At 30.3% G+C, this 20259-nt stretch overlaps 1 protein-coding gene across 1 annotated transcript in view; it reads left to right on the top strand.

Annotated features, from left to right (window-relative positions):
- Window positions 1–20259, top strand: part of LOC106677266 (uncharacterized) — a gene marked incomplete in the record, with an annotated part of 95507 nt that overhangs the window by 66830 nt on the left and 8418 nt on the right. The window contains 14 exon segments of the mRNA XM_067052918.1: window positions 601–740; window positions 1989–2115; window positions 2519–2638; window positions 2773–2964; window positions 4519–4641; window positions 4814–5018; window positions 7221–7377; window positions 7466–7546; window positions 9811–9932; window positions 12319–12467; window positions 12569–12681; window positions 13731–13926; window positions 15982–16191; window positions 18631–18809. Of these exon segments, the coding sequence (XP_066909019.1) occupies window positions 601–740; window positions 1989–2115; window positions 2519–2638; window positions 2773–2964; window positions 4519–4641; window positions 4814–5018; window positions 7221–7377; window positions 7466–7546; window positions 9811–9932; window positions 12319–12467; window positions 12569–12681; window positions 13731–13926; window positions 15982–16191; window positions 18631–18809 (2114 nt within the window).

Raw genomic sequence — 20259 nt, 5'->3', positions numbered from 1 at the left:
AAGGTAAGACCAAAGAAATCAGTATGTAAGTGAAGGAAATTTGTTATAAAAGTAATTAAAAGGAGCTGTTTGTAGGAATCCTTGAGAATGACCTGAGAGGTCGAAACGTCGGATGTTAAGAAATAATAAAGTTGAGAGAAAAGGATCAAGATTGTTTTAAAAAGAAATCATTTATTTGTTTATTTTTTCTTTTAATTGTATAGGTTTTTTAAAAATTTTCCGACTTTTTGAATACTATAAATATGTAAAAATAAAGAAAAAGGAAATCCAAATCACATAAATGTCACATATGAAAAGTATTTACACCTTTCAAAGTAATATGTATCAGTTATAGCCTTGTGGTATGTAATAATGGTATATTAAATGGTATATAATAATTAATAAAAACTATTTAAAAAAAAAAATCCAAAATCTTGAATGATCATTTCTGAAAGTAATTTTAGGAGTATGGGCCCTTTAGGCTGCCACATTCTCAATTAACATTGATTGCTTGAAACTGGAAAAATATTATTTTAAGAAATAAATGTAATAAATTTATTAGTTGATTACAATAATAATTTTTAAAAAATTAATTACTTTTATTGGTTTCTTTGATTGTAGGAAGTAAACGAAGCAGTAATGAAAGAATATTTAGATCGGGTGTTTAGCAGCATTCTCTCATGTCCCGACTTAAAGGAACTCGGTGATGGTATTCCAGAGCTCTTGGTCGAGCAGGCGCAGGCTGTCGTACTCATGCACAGGTAAAATTAATTTATTATTCCTCTAATGGTCCAGATTATAAAACTCCATTAGTAAAGTTTTTTGCGTCAGATATGAAATATGATTCAACAAAAGATGGAAAATTCTGTTGGGTCTTCATGGCGGTTTCAAAAAAATTTAAGTGATATCGATATTTAGACCATAGAACGTCTTAACTTTCAGAGTAGTCTGTTATCTTAATGATAACTTCTACAACACTATGAGAAGTCCTATAATATGACTTACTATGTCATTGGAAATGTTAAACAAAGAAATTGATCTTGATTTCACTACAACTAAAATCTAATTAAAAGTAGGCTGTGGAAGCATTCAGGTAATCAAAAATTAAAAACAAAACAAAAATATCTAAACTTTAGATATTAATCATTATAAATAATTACAATAAGTATAATTATGAAGTAGGAAACCATAATTGTATTTCACATCTTCTATTCAAAAATCTTTTTGGGGTAATGTCAATTATGACAATTTATTGCTGGTATTATTTTTACCTTTATAGGACTAGTTTATTTTTATTGTGTTATCATTAATAATTGTTGTAGGATGGCACAGAGGTAAGACACTATGCTACTAACTCCAAGGGCCTGTGGCAGATTCAAATCCAGCTGTGGCAGATAATTATCATCTTGATCTTGGGTTCTTGAGCCCTCTGGTGGTCCACCCAGTCTCATAAAATTTATAACCCTAATTGGGGAAAATCTGGCAGTTGAGCGTAATCTTGAAAAAATCACCTCCTTGTATAACGGTTCAAATTTTATATATATATATTTTAAAAAAAATTAAATCTGTAGCAGTACAAACCATGAAAAGTCAGGGGTGCAGTACTTTGTAAGTAAGTACTGTTACTACATTAACAGTTGTCCAAGGAAGTGATCTGGTCAGAATCATGCCTTACCGCCAGATTTTTACCCAACTAAAGGTTCCCTCTTCATGAAGCTGGTTGGACCCCGGAGGGCTGACTCACGACTATAGTGTAACAGAAAATAAGTATTTGCCACATTCAAACTTTTGTCTTTGGAGTTAGTAGCACAGCGCCTTACCACTAAGCCACCTGCTCCCAGTGTTTATATATACTTAAAATAATACTGGTATAATTAAATACTTTTCTAATTCAATATTAAAAAATGAAGAATATTATGTGCCATTTTCAGACCTTTAATTTCATTATATTGTCCACTTAATTCTATAATAAATTTATTGGAAATAATTATATGGTTATTTTTATTCAGGGCTGTCGAAAATATGCAGCAAAAATTGATCAAAACAAAGGAAGCACTGAAGGAAAGGTTGGAGCGCTACCATCCGGTCCGATCCCGAATAGGACCTTGGATGAAGGACAGGCTTCGGATCGCAGAGGTAAATAGAAATATTCTTATTGTTTAACCAGTTTTTACTTGATGTGACATTAACTTCGCTGCCACTAATTGTACAATCAACAATTATGCCGGAATTCGTATAACAGCCACAATAGTAAATGTTATAGCAACAACTCTCACACAGTTTCCTACAGATTAATCATAAGACTTTCTTATTTGTCTCAACAATAGCAGGCATTTATTTGTACTAAAAAATAATTATTATACATTAATTGTTATTGCAAAATTAATTGTAAAAAAAAATTAATATTTTTGTATTCTGGTTAATATTGTTGTAGTTTTTTCTTATATTTAATTTTCTCTCGGAATACTTAACAGCTGTTGTTTAATAATCTTTGTTGCAGAGTTTATTGAGTATATTTTATTGGAGATTTTAATTTCAGGAGGCTTTTATCGAAGAATGTAAGTGGAGTGCTCACGAAGAAGCGTTAACTTTATGTAATAATCAACATTTGAATCAGACTGTCTATTTCCTCCATAGAGATCTCACCTTTATGAAGGAGGTAAGAACCTTCCATTTCATCTCTTCTCGGGACACAAAATCAATTCACTCCCATATAATTTTTCTCTTCTTGTGTGTAGAACACTAGTAATAATAATAATAAACTCTATAAAATAATTATGTTATACATTTTAGAGGGAACCAGTTTTGAAAAAGGAGCTCTGTAACGACAAGACACCAACACGAGTATTTTACTGGCGCACTCACATCTGGTTTCCCAGTAATTGGATAGTGCGCCGTAGCTTTCAGGGTCATTCGGAAATCATCCCTACGGTTCTCAGTTCAACGGCTACCTCTATTACCACACCCCGTTCAGATCCTAGTCAGGTAAGTCTTATCATGAAATGTTTGGAGAAATTTACTGGTTTTATTTCGTTATATTGCATCTGTTTTAGGAATAAAATTGTAAGTTAGAATTTTTCATAAAATGAGTTAATAATAACCATAATATTCCTGGAAGTAGACGTTTTCACTGCCTTATATAGTTTATGTAAAAAAATCATTATTTTCTTATATACAAATTCATGCTAGTCGATATGGAGTAGAACTTATTTGATCCACGGTCCTTCGAGAACCAACAATTTTGCTAAGTGACACATATCTGTCCTACTTACTAATTGTTGGTTTTATGGATAACATTGTTTATGGAAAACAAAAAATATTAACAAATGCTGTTTTCTTTGCTTAAATAAAGTCACAGATATGTATCAACAAATAACATGGGATGCTTTTAAATATATCTGTTGTTTTTTTTTTAAACTTTATTTTTAAGAGTTTTACTTTAAATTTATTGATGAAGAACAGTTTCTGTCGTTATTCACTTACGACCAGGTCGTGTTTGAGAGAAGGAAGGTCTTTCTTGAAATTATGGTAGTTTTGTTAATAGGCTGCTATGAAATGGTGGGCTTAGGAATTAATTTCAAGAAGACCAAGTACTGACACTGCTCTACTTCTAGTGGACCAGGAAGCCTATTAAAAAGTTAATATTTTCAAGTACCTGGGTTCTTATTTGGATGCTGCAGGGTTGTCTGAACATAGAAACTGTAGCAAGCCTGTAGGGCTACCCGAATCCTACATACACTCCTCTGGAATATGGATATTTCTACCCAGAACAAGCATCAAATCTTCAGAAACGTAGACAATGAACTCCCCTTTATACTCGTAGATACAGGCGGTTGAGATAGATTTCTAAAGAAAGTGTCTCCATGTCCTCAGGCTGGATAGAATTAGAAACAAAGAACTTCGTTGGAGAATGGATGTGGGTGCATCAATAAATGTAACTGTAAGAGTATACCACCCAATCCAGGGAAGGGAGAATACGGATGTCTCAGAAACAATGTGGATGGAGGTAGTCCAGGAGGGAATGACTTCCCAAGGTTCATAGGATAATTCTTTAGATCGAAGCACTTTGGGCTCTATGCTGGCTAGATGAGGCCACTTTAGTTGGAATCCCTATAATGTAAAGTAAGTAAGTAGTAGTTAAAATGTAGAAATGTTAAACAGTTAAAGATTTCATAAGTATGAGGACGGACAGTGGAAGGAAAATAACTATCTTAATCTTTACTTAATTAGAACATTCTGTTGTTCCTGGTAATAAAGGTTTTTTTTCTTTCACAATTAATTTATTTTAGAAAACAGCAAAAACTTATTTGTAGCTCTATATATTTAGATATGGCTGGATAGACACCGCTTCAGAATTTATGATTTGACCATTTCGAGTTTGACTGTGCTATATATCAAGGGTTCAAAATTAATGTTGTTTAATAATCACTGGACCAGTCAGCCATCTCTTTTTAAGACAGGATAAAATTTATTTGTATTTAATTTCTTATTTTATTTGTTTCACTACATAATTTTGAATAATCTGTTTATTTTGTTTAGCCTGTATTTTTAGTTGAAAAGGAGATAGTTAGAACAACGACTACCCGTTGGCCGCTCTGGAGGTGGATCAACTACTGCCATCGTACCTGGAGCTGGACCTGGAATGCCATGTTCTTCTTTGGGGTATGCCTGTACATATTTTATTAAGATATCTGTAGAGATTCCCGTCCTAAATACAATATTAATCACTGTTTTCCTCTTGGTTTTATAAGTAGTTATTTTTTTTAAACCACTTACAATCCAAATTTTTTGATTAATCAAATGTTAATTTGATTTTTTTTGTGTGTGATTCCAGGTAGTCATTCCTTGGTGTAGCCCGGTTAGCATCCGTGCACTTCTTTGTGCGAATCCTTTTACTCCAGATTTGGAATTGTCGCAAGTGAACGGGACTTTGTTTCCAAGACAGAGTTCGTCTACACCTACCATGCTATCGTCATTGCGCGCTCTTGCGAGGCACATTTCTAAAGCGACAACGCAATTTGAATCAAAACCCGATACTGGTGAGAACAAATTCTTTTGCATCTATATGAGAGCTGTATTATCATTATTTCATAGTATTCAAATATTAAAGGAAAATTGGCCTGATGGGGATAAAAAAAGAAAGGTGCTTAAATAGGAACAGAAAACTTTTTTTGTTTGAAGTTTTTAATATTTTTTTATACTATTAAAATATAAATTTTTAGTACCTCTTTTTATTACCATCATTTTAATTTTTTCTTTCTGAAGTTATGTTTTCCATATATAAGTCAGTTATTTGTTTTATTAATTCTATAAATATAAGTTTTTTTGAATTGAAACTTCTTTACCGACATTCTACACTTAAGAAGTAATATGTATAGTTGAGTTTAAGGGTGGGCTTTCACGTTTTTCAATGTTAGCCAATTTTTCAATCTAATTTTTATTATAAAAGTTAGTCATTAAATTAACTAATGTATAATTTGACAAAGGCAGAATAGCCTATAACATTACTCGGTGATCATTAAAAACTTTTTAATGTAATACATCTTCTGGAAGAGAAGTACCAAAGCAACGCTATCTATGAGTGAGCAGAAGAAGTAACAACTACATCTCTGCCCTAACAGAGAGCGCCTCTCATGAGATGTGAAATAAAGTATTATAGTCATAAGAGATAGTTGACCATAGGAGGAGAAGATGGTTGGGGGGTGCAGTCAAAATATAACACAAATAAGTTAAAATAACTTATTTAATCGTGCCAACGTTTCGGCCAGAATTTCTAGTCTTCATCAGGGCTTAGAACAGAACAAGATAACAACCAATGAATACAGAAAATAATAAAGAAAGTATAAGCAGAATGGCATAAATAATTGTACAGAATGGAATTAATATGTATAAATATGTAACGGAGATGACAAAGTGTTTTTTTTTTTAGAGGAAACGTTACAAGTGGGTAAAAAATAAAAAGTAGAAAATATTTAAAATATTTTCTATTTTACCTTTGTCAATTCCGTTTTATATTTTTTAATTCTGAGTGTGGCCGTTCGCGGCACAGAACTCACTTGGCGGTAAGATTTCAAGCTAACAGGTTCGTTTTATGTTTTATCCTCTTTTTTTTCCTATCTTTATTTTATCCCTCTCCCCTCCTTTTCTATTCTTTTCTTAATTTTCCTTACCCATATTATTAGTTATGTTCACCATATATTGTTATTGTTGTTTTCTATATATTTTTTTTTTTTTCCTTCCATAATTTGCTTCTTCATCTAATATTATGGTTACATATTTCATTTGTTACATATATTTTCTTTCTCTCAATTTTATTTTTTCTTTCCGTAATTTTAATTTTTAAATTATTAATAAACTAAAATATTCATATTTCTTTACATTATATAACTTCAAATTTTTATTTTATTTCCTTAATTATGTTATTTTACCTACTTGTTCAGTTACCTATATATATGTTTTATTTTCCACTTCTTTCATCACTTTAATTTTATCAATTCCATTCTGTACAATTATTTACTTTATGTCATTCTGGTTATGTTTTATTTTCTGTATTCATTAGGCGTTTTCTTGTTCTATTCTTAGCCCTGATGAAGGCTAGAAATTCTGGCCGAAACGTTGGTACGATTAAATAAGTTATTTCAACCTATTTGTGAAATATTATAGGGTGATCACTAAAAACTTTTTTATATAACAGAGAGAAATAATTCGATATTAAAGTTACTAGAGTGATCACGATGAGATATAAATAAAAATATTCGTTATTCCTCTCTTTGAAGCTAATAGCTAAAGTTGCCATGGATACGACCCTTATTCATGAATGAATCATTGATAAATAAATATCGTATCCATGGCAATTTTAGCTAGTAGTTTCAACTATAGCTAAAGTTGCCATGGATACGACCCTTATTCATGAATGAATCATTGATAAATAAATATCGTATCCATGGCAATTTTAGCTATCATGAATGAACCATTGATAAATAAATATCGTATCCATGGCAACGACCCTCATTCATGAATGAACCATTGATAAATAAATATCGTATCCATGGCAACGACCCTTATTCATGAATGAACCATTGATAAATAAATATCGTATCCATGGAAATTTTAGCTATTAGTTTCAACTATAGCTAATTTTTGCCCAACTCTGCTCTCTTTCATGATTTATATTTAAAATAAAAATAATATATTTTTTTAGTTTAAATATGATAACTATCTTTTTTTTTTTTTTTTTTTAGGTTTTATAGGAAAAGGAATGACTAGGCAGCTAAATAAAACATGGAACTACATCGGTAAAGGTCTCTTTGGGACCCTCGCCATAATTTTAATCTTCCCACCGTTGTGCCTTCTGACAGTTGCTCTCTCTCTGGCCATAGCAGCTACAGCATTTATATGGTATATGATTCTCTTTTGAATACCTCTTTGTCCATTTATATCTCCCTGTAATGTCTTCTTAAATTGATATATTTTTATCTTAAAACAGGATGCCTTCTGTTACATTGGGTTTACAGATAGCGCTTGGTCTTATCTGGGACATCGATAGTCCGGATACTGAAAGGAACAGGTATTATATTTTTTTTACTTTTTTTTTTAATCTATTTTTTAAGTAATACTGTGGAATAAAAAATAATGCTTTGAATTGTAATATAGCCTTCTCAAGATATTAAATGCAAAATATCTTTACCCTTGATTGTTTTTTCTGGGGAGTGTTGTAAATAAACTATTTATTAGGAGCCAACATTTCACCCCACTTCAGCAGGGTTAAAAAGAATTCAAACAACAAAAGTAATATAACAAAGTAAGATAATAAGATAACATGGAATAAAAAAAGGAAAATAATATATGGCAAAAAATTATGTAAAATATGATAAAATTAATATAAATATGAAAAAAGTAAATTAAAGAAAATAAAAATAAGATGTACGGTGAAAAGTTTAAATAAACAAGAATTACAGAAAAGTATTAGACATATAATGAAAACGTAAATAACAGCAAAGAGAATAAAGAGAAATATAAAATCAAAATTTCAGGAAAATAATGGAAAAAGAATTTCAAAAATTGTTGTTATTTTCTATTTTACCTTTATTTGATTCTTATTTTGTTTTACGAAGAGAAGATGGTTGGGGTGTGCAGTCAAAATATAACACAAATAAGTTGAAGCAACTTATATAATCGTGCCAACGTTTCGGCCAGAATTTCTAGCCTTCATCAGGGCTAAGAACAGAATAAGATAACAACCAATGAATACTGAAAATAAAAAGGAAATGTAAACAGAATGACATAGAGTAAATAATTGTACAGAATGGAATTAATAAAATTAAAGTGATGAAAGAAGTGGAAAATAAAACGTATACATAGGCAATTGAAAAAGTAGGTAAAATACTATAATTAAGGAAATAAAATAAAAATTTGAAGTTATATAATACAAAGAGATATGAATATTTTAGTTTATCAATAATTTGAAAATTAAAATTATGGAAAGAAAAAGCCAAATTGAGAGAAAGAAAATATATGTAACAAATGAAGTATGTAACCATAATATTAGATGAAGAAGCAAATTATGGAAAGAAAAAATAAAACTGAGGGAAAGAAAATATATGTAACAAATGAAATATGTAACCATAATATTAGATGAAGAAGCAAATTATGGAAGGGAAAAAAAAAAAAAAATATATGGTGAACATAACTAATAATGTGGGTAAGGAAAATTAAGAAAAGAATAGAAAAGGAGGGGGGAGGGATAAAATAAAGATAGGGAAAAAAAAAAGAGGATAAAACATAAAACGAACCTGTTAGCTTGAAATCTTACCGCCAAGTGAGTTCTGTGCCACGAACGGCCAGACTCAGAATTAAAAAATATATAACGGAGTTGACAAAGGTAATATAGAAAATATTTTCTACTTTTTATTTTTTACCCACTTGTAACGTTTCCACTAAAAAAAAAAACACTTTCTCATCTCCGTTACATATTTTTTAATTCTGAGTTTGGCCGTTTGCGGCACAGAACACTCTTGGCGCCAAGATTTCCAGCTAACAGGTTCATTTTATGTTTTATTCTCTTTCTTTTCCTATCTTTATTTTATTCCCCCCTTCCTTTTCTAAATTTTCCTAACCGTTCATTATAATAAATAACTTCATTTGTTACATATATTTTCTTTCTCTCAGTTTTATTTTTTCTTTCCATAATTTTAATTTTTAAATTATTATTAGCTAAAATTCACATTTTTTTGCATTATATAACTTCAAATTTTTATTTTATTTCCTTAATTATGTTATTTTACCTACTTGTTCAGTTACTATATATACATATTATTTTCCTCTTCTTTCATCACTTTAATTTTATTATTATGAGCCAATAAATTCTAAGATTCTTAATTTTCAGTCTTTCCGTGTGCTCACTGTATTTTTATATTTCTCATTTTTATTTGTGATTACTCCATTATCATTATATGTCTAATACTTTTTTGTAATTATTGTTTATTTATATTTTTCACTGTACAACTTATTTTTATTTTCTTTAATTTAGTTTGTTTATTTTTATATAAATTTCCCATACTTTAGTTTACTTTATTTCATTTTATCTCATTATTTTACTTTGTTGCATTATTTTAGTTGTTGGTTCCTTTTTTTTTAGCCCTGATAGAACTCCTGCAAAGTGGGGCAGAACCTTGGGTCGTAATAAATAGTTTATTTTTTATTTGAGTTATTTTGATCACACACTAATTACACACGGTCAGTTACCGATCTTCAAAAACTTAGGTTGAGTGTTATTATTCTTTTTTTTTGTAATTAACATGTTTTATTGATTGTAAAAAAATTGATTTTTAGGTACTTGGTGATAGCTGAGGCTCTTTTATGGGATATCGCTATAAAGGGGATGCTCCAGCCATTTGCGGCACTTATGGTCGCTTTTGTTATCTGTCCTGCCTTTTCTCTCATAATACTCACGTGTAAGAAAATTATTTAAATTATATTTTTCATTTGATTGTTTTAGATACCTGATCTGATTAGCCTTGTAGATTGTTGCATTATTGCATGTTGTATCTTAAATCATTGTAATTTAATGTTTAATTAATTATAAATTAAATCTTTGTAACAAAAGTACATTATAATGCTTCATAATTAGCTTGTATTTTTAATTTATATATGCTAATTTGAAGAAGCAGTATGTGCATACGCTGCTTTATCAAATGCTTTGTTCTGCTAAGTATTTTTTTTACAAAATAAATCAGCTAAATCACTGCTTAAAACAATTGTAACTTTACTACAACATACTATATACATAAATACACTTTTTTAGATCATGTCCTTAAAGAATTGAAAACAAAATACTTTTTAATGTCAGAGAGTTTACTACAATTTCTTGTTGAATACTTACTTTAGTTGATAGGCGTTTGAGCAAGGGTTGCTCCTCCTCGGAACTCAGGTCTCAGTTCAGTTAATATTCATCCGACATTATCTTTACCCATCTTAGACAGCGTGCCCGATCCTTTTATTTACTGAAGTATCCACATTCATCTGCTGGCAAATTACATCATTTCTAATTCTATAGAGCCTGGTGACACAGAGATATGCCTCCTCCAGAAAACCATCTCTACTGCCTGCACATTTAAGTACAAACAAGTTTTAATTGGCCACATTTCAGAAGCATATATCAGGACGGACTCCACCAAGGCAATGAAGATTCAATGCTCTTGTTAGAAATTTCCATATTCTAGAAGATTGGATATATTCGGGTAGCCTCATGGACTTGCTCCACCTTCCTTCTGACATCATGCTCAGATGACCCTGTCTTATCCAAATAACAACCTAGGCACTTAAATATGTTCTTCTGTTTACAGACCTCCCTGTCCACTAGGAGTTCACCAGTAACCATGTATTCGGTCTCAAAGTTGATTCCTTAGCCCATTATTTTGGGCCCTGTTTCATAACAAAGTACAAACTAATACTATTAGTCTTGTCGATTTAACTTAATACAATTACACTGACTTGTACAATAGTAACTTATACTTTAGTACTTTTTAACTCCTATAATATCAATAATAGTCCTCTATATTATGAAAAAAAATAAGTATTAGTATAATCAACACGTTGTTTCGATACTTGTATTTTGAACTAATACTATTAGCTTTCATTATGAAATAGGGACAACTGTTCATCTTTAATAACTGTTCACTGCTGTTTTAAATGATTTATTTTAATAATTCTTCATTATTATGTTTCACTTCATAATTTTACTTAAAATATCTCTAAATTATATAGTTTGAGAGTTATTATATTTATTGAATCATGATCGAAATTAAATTTTAACTAACCTTTTTACTGTTAACCTATGCCGCCAATGTTATCATATTTGTTCATTGATAATTTCTATGATTTAATAAAAACACTTACACTATATTTTTTAAAATAAATTAATTTTTTCTGATCAGAATTGTACGTGTCTTATTTCATTGATTTCTGAGAAGAAACTGTCATGTCCACTTGATTAGTGCATGGCATAGGCTAATGATATATAGAACCAATGAAGGTATTTTTTCTTTTAAATCATCACTTGCTGCCTTTATATTGTTAAAAAATAATTATTAATTAGTTTTAAAAACTTAATCTACTTTGCAGACGTAAAATAACACGTATTACAAGTTTTCACTACCGTAATATATCTTCAGTTGCCAGTGTACGGCGATCAGCACATATTTGATTTAGACTTAATTGTTCCAGTTTCTTAATAAAAATTATTTTCATGTTTAAATATTCAAAATATTTAAATTTACAATTCAAAAACTAAAAACACTTTAAAATAAATGTCATTTATCTACAAAATGCGTCCTCTGTTGCAAAAGAATTATTTATAAATATTAAATAATTCCTAATTTAGATTTATCAAATAAATTATGACTTTTTATATAAAAAAGATATACATTTTCTTATATAGTTAAAATAACAATGTTCTCTTCACATTATTAATATTAATAAACCTTTTTAATATTTTTCATAATATTCAATACGTAATTGTTCAATTTCCAATGTCTGTTCCGTGATTTACAACAGTGAACAATTTTTGTTTTTATTCAATAAGATAAAATATCACTAAAATGCAATCAAATTATAATCTTCCACTCCAGTATTTTCAATAATTTTTGTATATTAAAGTCTGCTTTTAGCTAATCACAGAATGTTTGTTTCATAAATGATGTTTTTGCTTTGCAGAAATAGTTTATATTGCTTCAAGTACAATTATATAGTTGATCAAGTAGCTAATATTAGTGATAAAATGAGGTGATAACTTTTATTTGTACCACATTGCTACTTATAACGATATAAAATTGGTTACAGTTGGAGTTGTAAGATATTGCTTAAGGCTTGTCTGGGACTCTTTGGTTTTTCATGCCGTTATTAAAAAAAGGGGTAGAATACCTGCTTCTGACAGCGTTATTGTTAAGCGAATCGAAGGGCCTGGTCTAAATAATAATTATTTTTACCAGGTATGTATAAATAAATATTATATATCTATTGAGTACTTATTATATTCCTTTTATCGATCAATTTTTATTCTTCCGTTATTTAATTCAAAATTTTATAACAGATTAGGCCCGAGCAGGCCTTGGCAGCCTTCGAAGCAAAACTAGAACTGGATGAGCTCGCTGCGTTCCAACATCAAATGGAACAGAAGATCTTACAACCTCAAAAAGATTTTAGGTATGCTTATTTTCTAAAATGTCATTTCATTTTTTATTATTGTGGATATTTTTGGTCAGAGCTGAAGGTCCATTTAGACAATTTGAATTGATTGGCATGACAGAGGAATATTCAGCTGGCATGCTGATAACTTACTCTCGAGCAATATTAAAAGAAGGAAAGGTGATGCGCTCGGTAGTAAAATATGGTAACAAAAATTGTTCATGAATTGTAGTTTTTCTGTTTAAGTATCATCGACCTTTTTACATAAATTATTGAAAGGATCTTTAGCAAATTTGTTTTCTTAAGACAATAATGTTGATGCTAATTTATGGTAAATGACTATTTGAAGGTAAAATATTGTAATAAACAATTTAACATTGTAAAAGTTTTAATTTTTGCAGTTACCATGTTTTACGACCGAATGCCTCAATTGATATTATAGCTGATTGCATTTAAAAAAATGTTTTTTTTGTGTCTCATCGAATTCTTTTAATAATGTTGCAGTTGAAGATTGAAAACTGTGCAAATTATTATTTTATTATATCAGTGAATATCAACTATTAAATTATCTGCTGTGTTTTGGATTATAGGTATCCTGAAACGTCAAAATTTGAGGAGGTGTAATTTTGTTTTTCTTGTTTGTCTACAATGATTCATTATTGAAAATAATTAAACAAAACTTAGTCTAATCTAATGTTTATTTGCTATTTATATTTTTTTTTTTTTTTTTTATTATCATTTTGAGAAAGCAATACCTAAACACTGATGGTTTGACTCTATTTTGACTATAATGATGAGTTTTGAGGATCATCATCAAGTGACCTGTAATTGTCGAATCTACGAAACATTTTAACGCTTCATTATCATTTCTTATTAGTTTTTAAATAAAATTTGGAAGACGTCACGAGGAAGTTGATGTGCGCATCTAAACCTGTGCAATGGTGTCATTCAACTTATCTTGATCAACTTCTGTATTAATATTTTTGACCTTTTTTTTGTTAAATTTCCTTCATTGGATGTGATTCATCAGTATTTCCATTGCAATATAATTTATTTTGACATTTTAGTCAGTTTGTCACCGCTTGCTTTGGTCCATTCTCTGCTTCACTTGCGAGAGTTGGCATTTACAAATCACTGGAAAGGGAAGGCCAAGATCTGATATCTAGCCTTCAGGAAAAGCTAGAAAAGAGGAGGCGTGAACTCCAGACGGGCCTGGCTCCCAGCCTCAGGTCCAAGCTTAAGCTGACCACTAGAGATTTGAAGGTAATAAAAAAAAAGGACCAGCATTAATTATCAATTATATATTTTATTTTATTTAAAAGTTTTTATTACTTCAATATAATTTTCATCATTAATACTGTCTTGCTTTAGAATACACCCTTAAAATACCCATATTTCTCAGATACTTATTACATGCCAACTATGTTTTTAAAAATTTAATAAATTGAAAGAAAAATAGCCCAAAAAAGTTTGTTTTTTTCCTCAGCAGACTTTCTTTTTAAATTAAAAATAGATTTAGTTTATTTCATCGTTTCTCACCGCCATGGTCACTGTTTATATTTTGTTTCAATAAACAACAAATTCTTTCACCCTTGTGAAAATTACTTTCGTTAAAATTTCAAATTTTCCAAAAATATCTTCCGGCATTAATAGTGGACATTTACTACTAAGACTTAGAACACATCTGCTAAGTTCAAAAACTGCCAGAAACTGCTTACTTCTTCCACTGAGTAAGCCCGGCTGATCTTGATATACCTTTATATATTATAACGATTAGTATATATCATCATGTATATAATATTTACTGTATATCGTATATCTAATATACGATTAAAAGTTGCAAATAATTCATGATTTAAAATTATAACACAATTTAAAATAGTTTCAAATCCCAACCACATGTACTATCCTATATGCACCAAAACAAAATAAATATACAAGGGTAAATCAATATTTATCCACAATTTAGTTATATTTTAGTTTTCGTTAGTAGCACTGTTGTTTTGTGTTGAAGATGCATGCTTTGTTTATTTGTTTCAATAAATAAATACTATGCATTTCAAGCTACTAGGTTAGTTTTGTTATCGCTGTTGTACTGTTAATCATGGCTATTCCGGTCTCTATTTGCACGAAAGAAATGATCTGTTTTTTGTCGTCGGAAGGTGTATCAGGGGCTGAAATTCATTGAAGACTTTTGGTACAGTACAGTGTTTTTCCACAATGAAGTGTCTATGAATGGATTGAAAAATTAAAAAATTGTCGCACAAGTGTTACGCACAATGAAGGAGCTGGACAACCATTTGCCGCATTTACGTTAAATAGTGCTCTTAGACAGGCGAGTAACTATTGAAAAAGTGGCACATCATCTGCAAATTAGCAACGGTTCTGCTTACAAAATCATCCAAAACAACTCATACAGTTGCATAAACAAATGGGCTTGGGCACCTGCCAAAAACATTTGGATCGCTATGGTAACGAACGGCACAACTTCTTAGACAGGATTATTTCTGGTGATGAAACATAGATCCATCATTACGAGCCGGAGAGTATGGAATGGAAACATCCAAATTCGCCGTGCAAGAAAAAGTTCATAATAATAATAATAATGGACTCACAAGATCAAATATTGGAACATTAAGAGGAAAGGGGCACAACAATAAACTGCACATTACAGTGAGATGCTTACTGCCAATCTAAAGGGATTCGAAGCAAATGCCGAGGACTGCTGTCAAAAGGTGTTGTGTTATTGCACGACAATGCCCGTCTGCATACTGCCCACAATGTTGATACACTCCAGAAACTCAATTTTGAAGTACTGGCTCATTCTCCATATAGTCCAGATCTTGCCCTTTCTGACTATCACTTGTTTGATCCACTCAAAGAGGAATTGAGGGGCTGTTGATTTACCTCAGACGAAGCAATTCCTCAATGAAAGCAATTCCTGGCTCGCGACTCAACCCAAAACTTTCTTTTATGAGGGCATCATGAAGCTTGTACAATGATGGACCAAATGCTGTGTTGAAAAGCAAGGGAACTATGTCGAAAAATGAAGTAGTTGTAAGTTTCCTATTCGATTACAATAAAATTTTATAACTATAATACAGATAATAATTGACTTACCCTCGTTTATATATATATATATATATACTAGTCTTCACAATTTATATTTTTTATTATTTTCTTATATTGTCTATTTACTGTTCCGACCGTGATAACAGTTGATACTTTACTTTACTATAGATCTAAAATATTACAATATATTCTATTTCTATTTATGGAAAATTCATGACGGCTATCATATATTATTCTTTATTACAGATTGCTATTCAACAAGGAGCTCTGATGCTGGAGAGGTTCTATCCCGGACATGTCCTGTGGAGGCTGGGAACGAGTGAACAAGAGTTTTGGGACAGTAAAGCGTTGCCTCAAAATGATTGGGCCGGTTTAGCGGCTCTACTTTACTCGGATATTTTCAGCTTAGATATTCTCAGTCCTCTATCTGACACCGATACCTGTTTCAGGCTTGAGGTTAATAAATTATTAATTTTAGTTTTAGATATTTATATTAGATAAATATAGATATGTTCAAAGGTCTCAAGGTTTAAAATCATGTGTAGAACTTCATATTAAAGGTTTTGCTTTGGACCTATCAATATGCCTGTGCTGTTTGCCTCTGTTACCTCTCTAATAATATGTCTTTGGTTAATAAATTTAGCTATTCAGGTTAAATATTATAGTTATGAATTTGAGAATTCATAGTTTTATTGATTCCATCTGTATCTACTTATATTTCCAGCCTATTTATTATATCTGCATAATGTTTATTTAAGTGTCAGTTTTGTAGTTTACAGTATTGTTAATATTTTTAGTTATGTGGATTGCTTATAAAATTATGGTTCAAAGTTATGCTATGGTTAGCCAATGCCGTACAGTTTATATTCTTATGTTATTAAAAGACTGAAGGCACATAAAAAAATAAATTTTTTTTTTAATTAATTTAAATTCTGTAATTGATGGTTCAATAAGGAAACAGCTCTATTTGGCAAAGTTGTGATAAATTAAATAAAAAATCTAAATTCAGTTTTTGGGAAACTGAAGAAGAATAAGAAGCTTGTGAAGAAGTTGATAACTCGTTACCTAATTCACTATACTTATCAACTTTTTCTCGGTTAGTACAGATATATATGTTAAAAGGCTTTATAAAGAAAACTTAAAGCAAGATTCATGAAAATTGTTTGAGCTGTTGTTGCTATAGTCTACATAAAAACAGTTTTTTTTATTGTATGGGCTGTTCGATTTGGTACAAGTACTTTTATTTTTTTTGGAGGCCAAAAAAATAAAAACCAAAAAATAAGTCCACCTATTCAAGATATAAAATAAGATAAGTGCATTTTTAGGACTCGGGGCTCTGAAATGCTCAGATTCATATAAAAAGATGTTGAAAATTTTACCTTATAGCAATATTCTTCATAATGGGTAGTGACAGGAAAGTAAAAAACTACCAACAACATTGGAAAAAAACAAACGGATAGAGGGAATTCAGCTTATTAAGGAATGATCTATATTATGAATAGATAGTGACTAAAAATTAATTTAAAAACTTAATCTAACTTATAAAAGGGGAAGATGGTCTGGGTGTAATTAAAATAACTTAAATAGTAATTAAACTATTTATTGTGAGCCAACGTTTCGTCCCACTTTGTAGGGCTTTCTCAGGGCTAAAAAATATATAAACAACTAAAATAATAGGGGTATTCATGATGTGTTAAATGTAAAATGTTTTACTATGTTAAATGTTATAAGTATAGGATTGTGAGCTGCCCTATTTAAAGTCATGTTAAATGCATAAGAGTTGCTAGCGGATTTTCTGAGCAACTTGCTCTATAACTGTTCCTTCCAGAACTTTATATTATTGTTTACTTTTAAGTTAGTAAAGTAATTTATTACAACATGGCTAAAGTGAGTTAAAAGTGGAAGTTGTGTTAGTTTGACCACTGAGTGCCTTTTTGATCTTCTAAGTTGTGAGGAAGAGAATCAAGATGAGCTAATTGACAACTGTCATTACATTATTATTACTGTCATCCATTGCTTTATTAGTTGTAAAAACATCCAAAACGATACTAACACAATCAGAACACAAACTACGAGCAAGTAATATGTATAATACTACATTGCTTGCTACTACGACAACAAACAAAATGGTAAGGAGCTCAGTTGGGGCCTGTTGCATGACGTCATTCTCCATTTAACAGACTCTCAACCATGTTATATGTTATATCGTTTTAACGCTGTAAAAGAAGGAAATATTTCTCCATTTAACATCCTTTAACATGTTACGCTAAAGATCATGAATACCCCTAATGTAACAAAGTTATAGAATAAATAACATGAAATGATAGAAAAGTAAGAATGATTTAAAATATGTGAGCAAGTTGTATAAAAACAAACAAGTAAATAGAAGAAGAAAAAAATAAGATGTACAGTGAAAAGTATAGACATAATACAGAAATAGCACAGAAATAATAACAAATAAAATTGTAGGTAAAAAGGAAATATTAAAATATAGTAAAAACTAAAAGACAGAAAATAAGTTCAATAAGGATAAAATAATGGTCTAGAAAAAAGGAAAATAATTAATGAAATAGGACACCCACCTTTAGGCGAATGCAAGGTATCAACAGGGTAAGGGAGTGAAAGAATTTGATGGTTAATAAATAATGTTATATTTGAAAGCAAAAACATATAAAATAATTTGAAATATTAGCTTATAATAAATTGCTTATTTATTATTTTAGTTCTTTTAACTGCTCTCAGACCATCTTACTTTTATATATTATGCACAGTCAATCAATGATCTTCCTATTAATCTAACTTAGGTTGAAGTATGATATTTAAAAATATTATTTATTTTCTGGCAGTTAGTTATTCAATAAGTTTTAATTTTTGTACTTTTCTCGTTTTCTATAGGCCTCTCCTCAAACTGACCTTAGTAGATATCGTGAACTCGTTCGAGGAGCCGGAGGATTAGACCTGTTGGGTCCCGTTTATGCTCCACGAGCCAATATACAGATCCATTCGCCGTTCCTTGATGTCTCCTCCTTTAATCCAAGACATCGACCTATGCATGTCAACTCTTCAAAGTCGAGGTAATTTTATACTGAAGTGAATATATTTTTTAGACCAGTCTTATAACCTGTACGAGTGATCTATTGGCTGCTGTTCTACTTGGCCAGATTTCAATAAAATATTTGCACAATTTTTTTTTTAATGTCATAATTATAACATGAGTGAGTAACTTTCAGTATAATGGAGAGGGTAAGTTTCAGTATAATGGAGGGGGTAAGTTTCAGTATAAAGGAGTGAGTAACTTTCAGTATAATCGAGTGAGTAACTTTAAGTATAATGGAGAGGTTAAGTTTCAGTATAAAGGAGTGAGTAACTTTCAGTATAATGGAGAGGGTAAGTTTCAGTATAATGGAGGAGGTAAGTTTCAGTATAATAGAGGGGGTAAGTTTCAGTATAATGGAGAGAGGTAAGATTTTAGGCTGAGTGACACCAGAAGGCAGGGTCTATTCCTTTCCTAGATGTGGATTCTGATATGCTATATTTGACAGTTAAGAGTTGCTGCCACACTCCGTATGCCATTTCTGGCTGGGCAGGAGGATTTAAAAACATTTTAAAAAAATTACTCAAAGCATGCTCACGTTTTGTTGTTATTTTTTTAATTACTATTAATTCTAAGTCACTTTTTCATTGTAAACATTAAATATTCTAGAAAATAATGTTTACTGTTTTTACTTTTTTTTTTTAATAAATAACTTTATCCATTATATTAGAAACAATTTTTTATTAACTGTTCCTAGAAAACATTATTAGAAAAAATTTACTAAGTTAATTAAATTTTACTTTTTAGAACATTAAGTATATTTTAGGATCTTTAATATTCACATTGAAATGAGTCAACAGAACAGAGTTAAATTGATTAGTATGAATTTCTTAAGAATGACTAAATGGAGTTTCATTATAGATATACCAAATTATTAGAAATAATATTTACAACTTCCATTCTCTTCACATTAGCGATTAAACGAAAAGTTTTACAGATAATCACATTAATGTGTAAAATCGCTATTATCTTAAATGTAAAGTTGCCTTCAAGGGACGTGGCCTAATCCACACCCCTTAGTCTCATTTTTGCTTAGAAGGATAGTAGGGTTATGGCACCCTCTAGTTCTATATTTACTTGGTTACAGTGTTGTGATATTTTTGATTTTTTTATCCTAGTTGTTATTTGTTGTCTTAAGATGTTTTATTGGTATCTGTCATATTTCTCTTTGGTTTTTATCAATAATTTTTATTATGATGTTGACCGTGGATATTATATGTAAAGATGGTAGTGTAGTCAGTGGAGAACACAAATAAGTTAAAATAGTAGAATTTCAGGGCTACTATTACATGATCTATTGAAATGTTGTCCTGAAGAAGGTGAGAAATTGTAACAAACTGTTGGTACTAATAAAAAAAAGTTTAATTTATTTGGATGTTTCACTGACCACACCCCCAACCATCTTTCCAAATTAATTTTTGTTATATATT

The sequence above is a fragment of the Halyomorpha halys genome, unplaced genomic scaffold (genome assembly GCF_000696795.3).
Source record: "Halyomorpha halys isolate HHAL.00 unplaced genomic scaffold, Hhal_1.1 Scaffold92.1, whole genome shotgun sequence".
Classification (NCBI taxonomy): Eukaryota; Metazoa; Arthropoda; class Insecta; order Hemiptera; family Pentatomidae; genus Halyomorpha; species Halyomorpha halys.
This window is presented reverse-complemented; position numbering and strand designations above follow the sequence as displayed.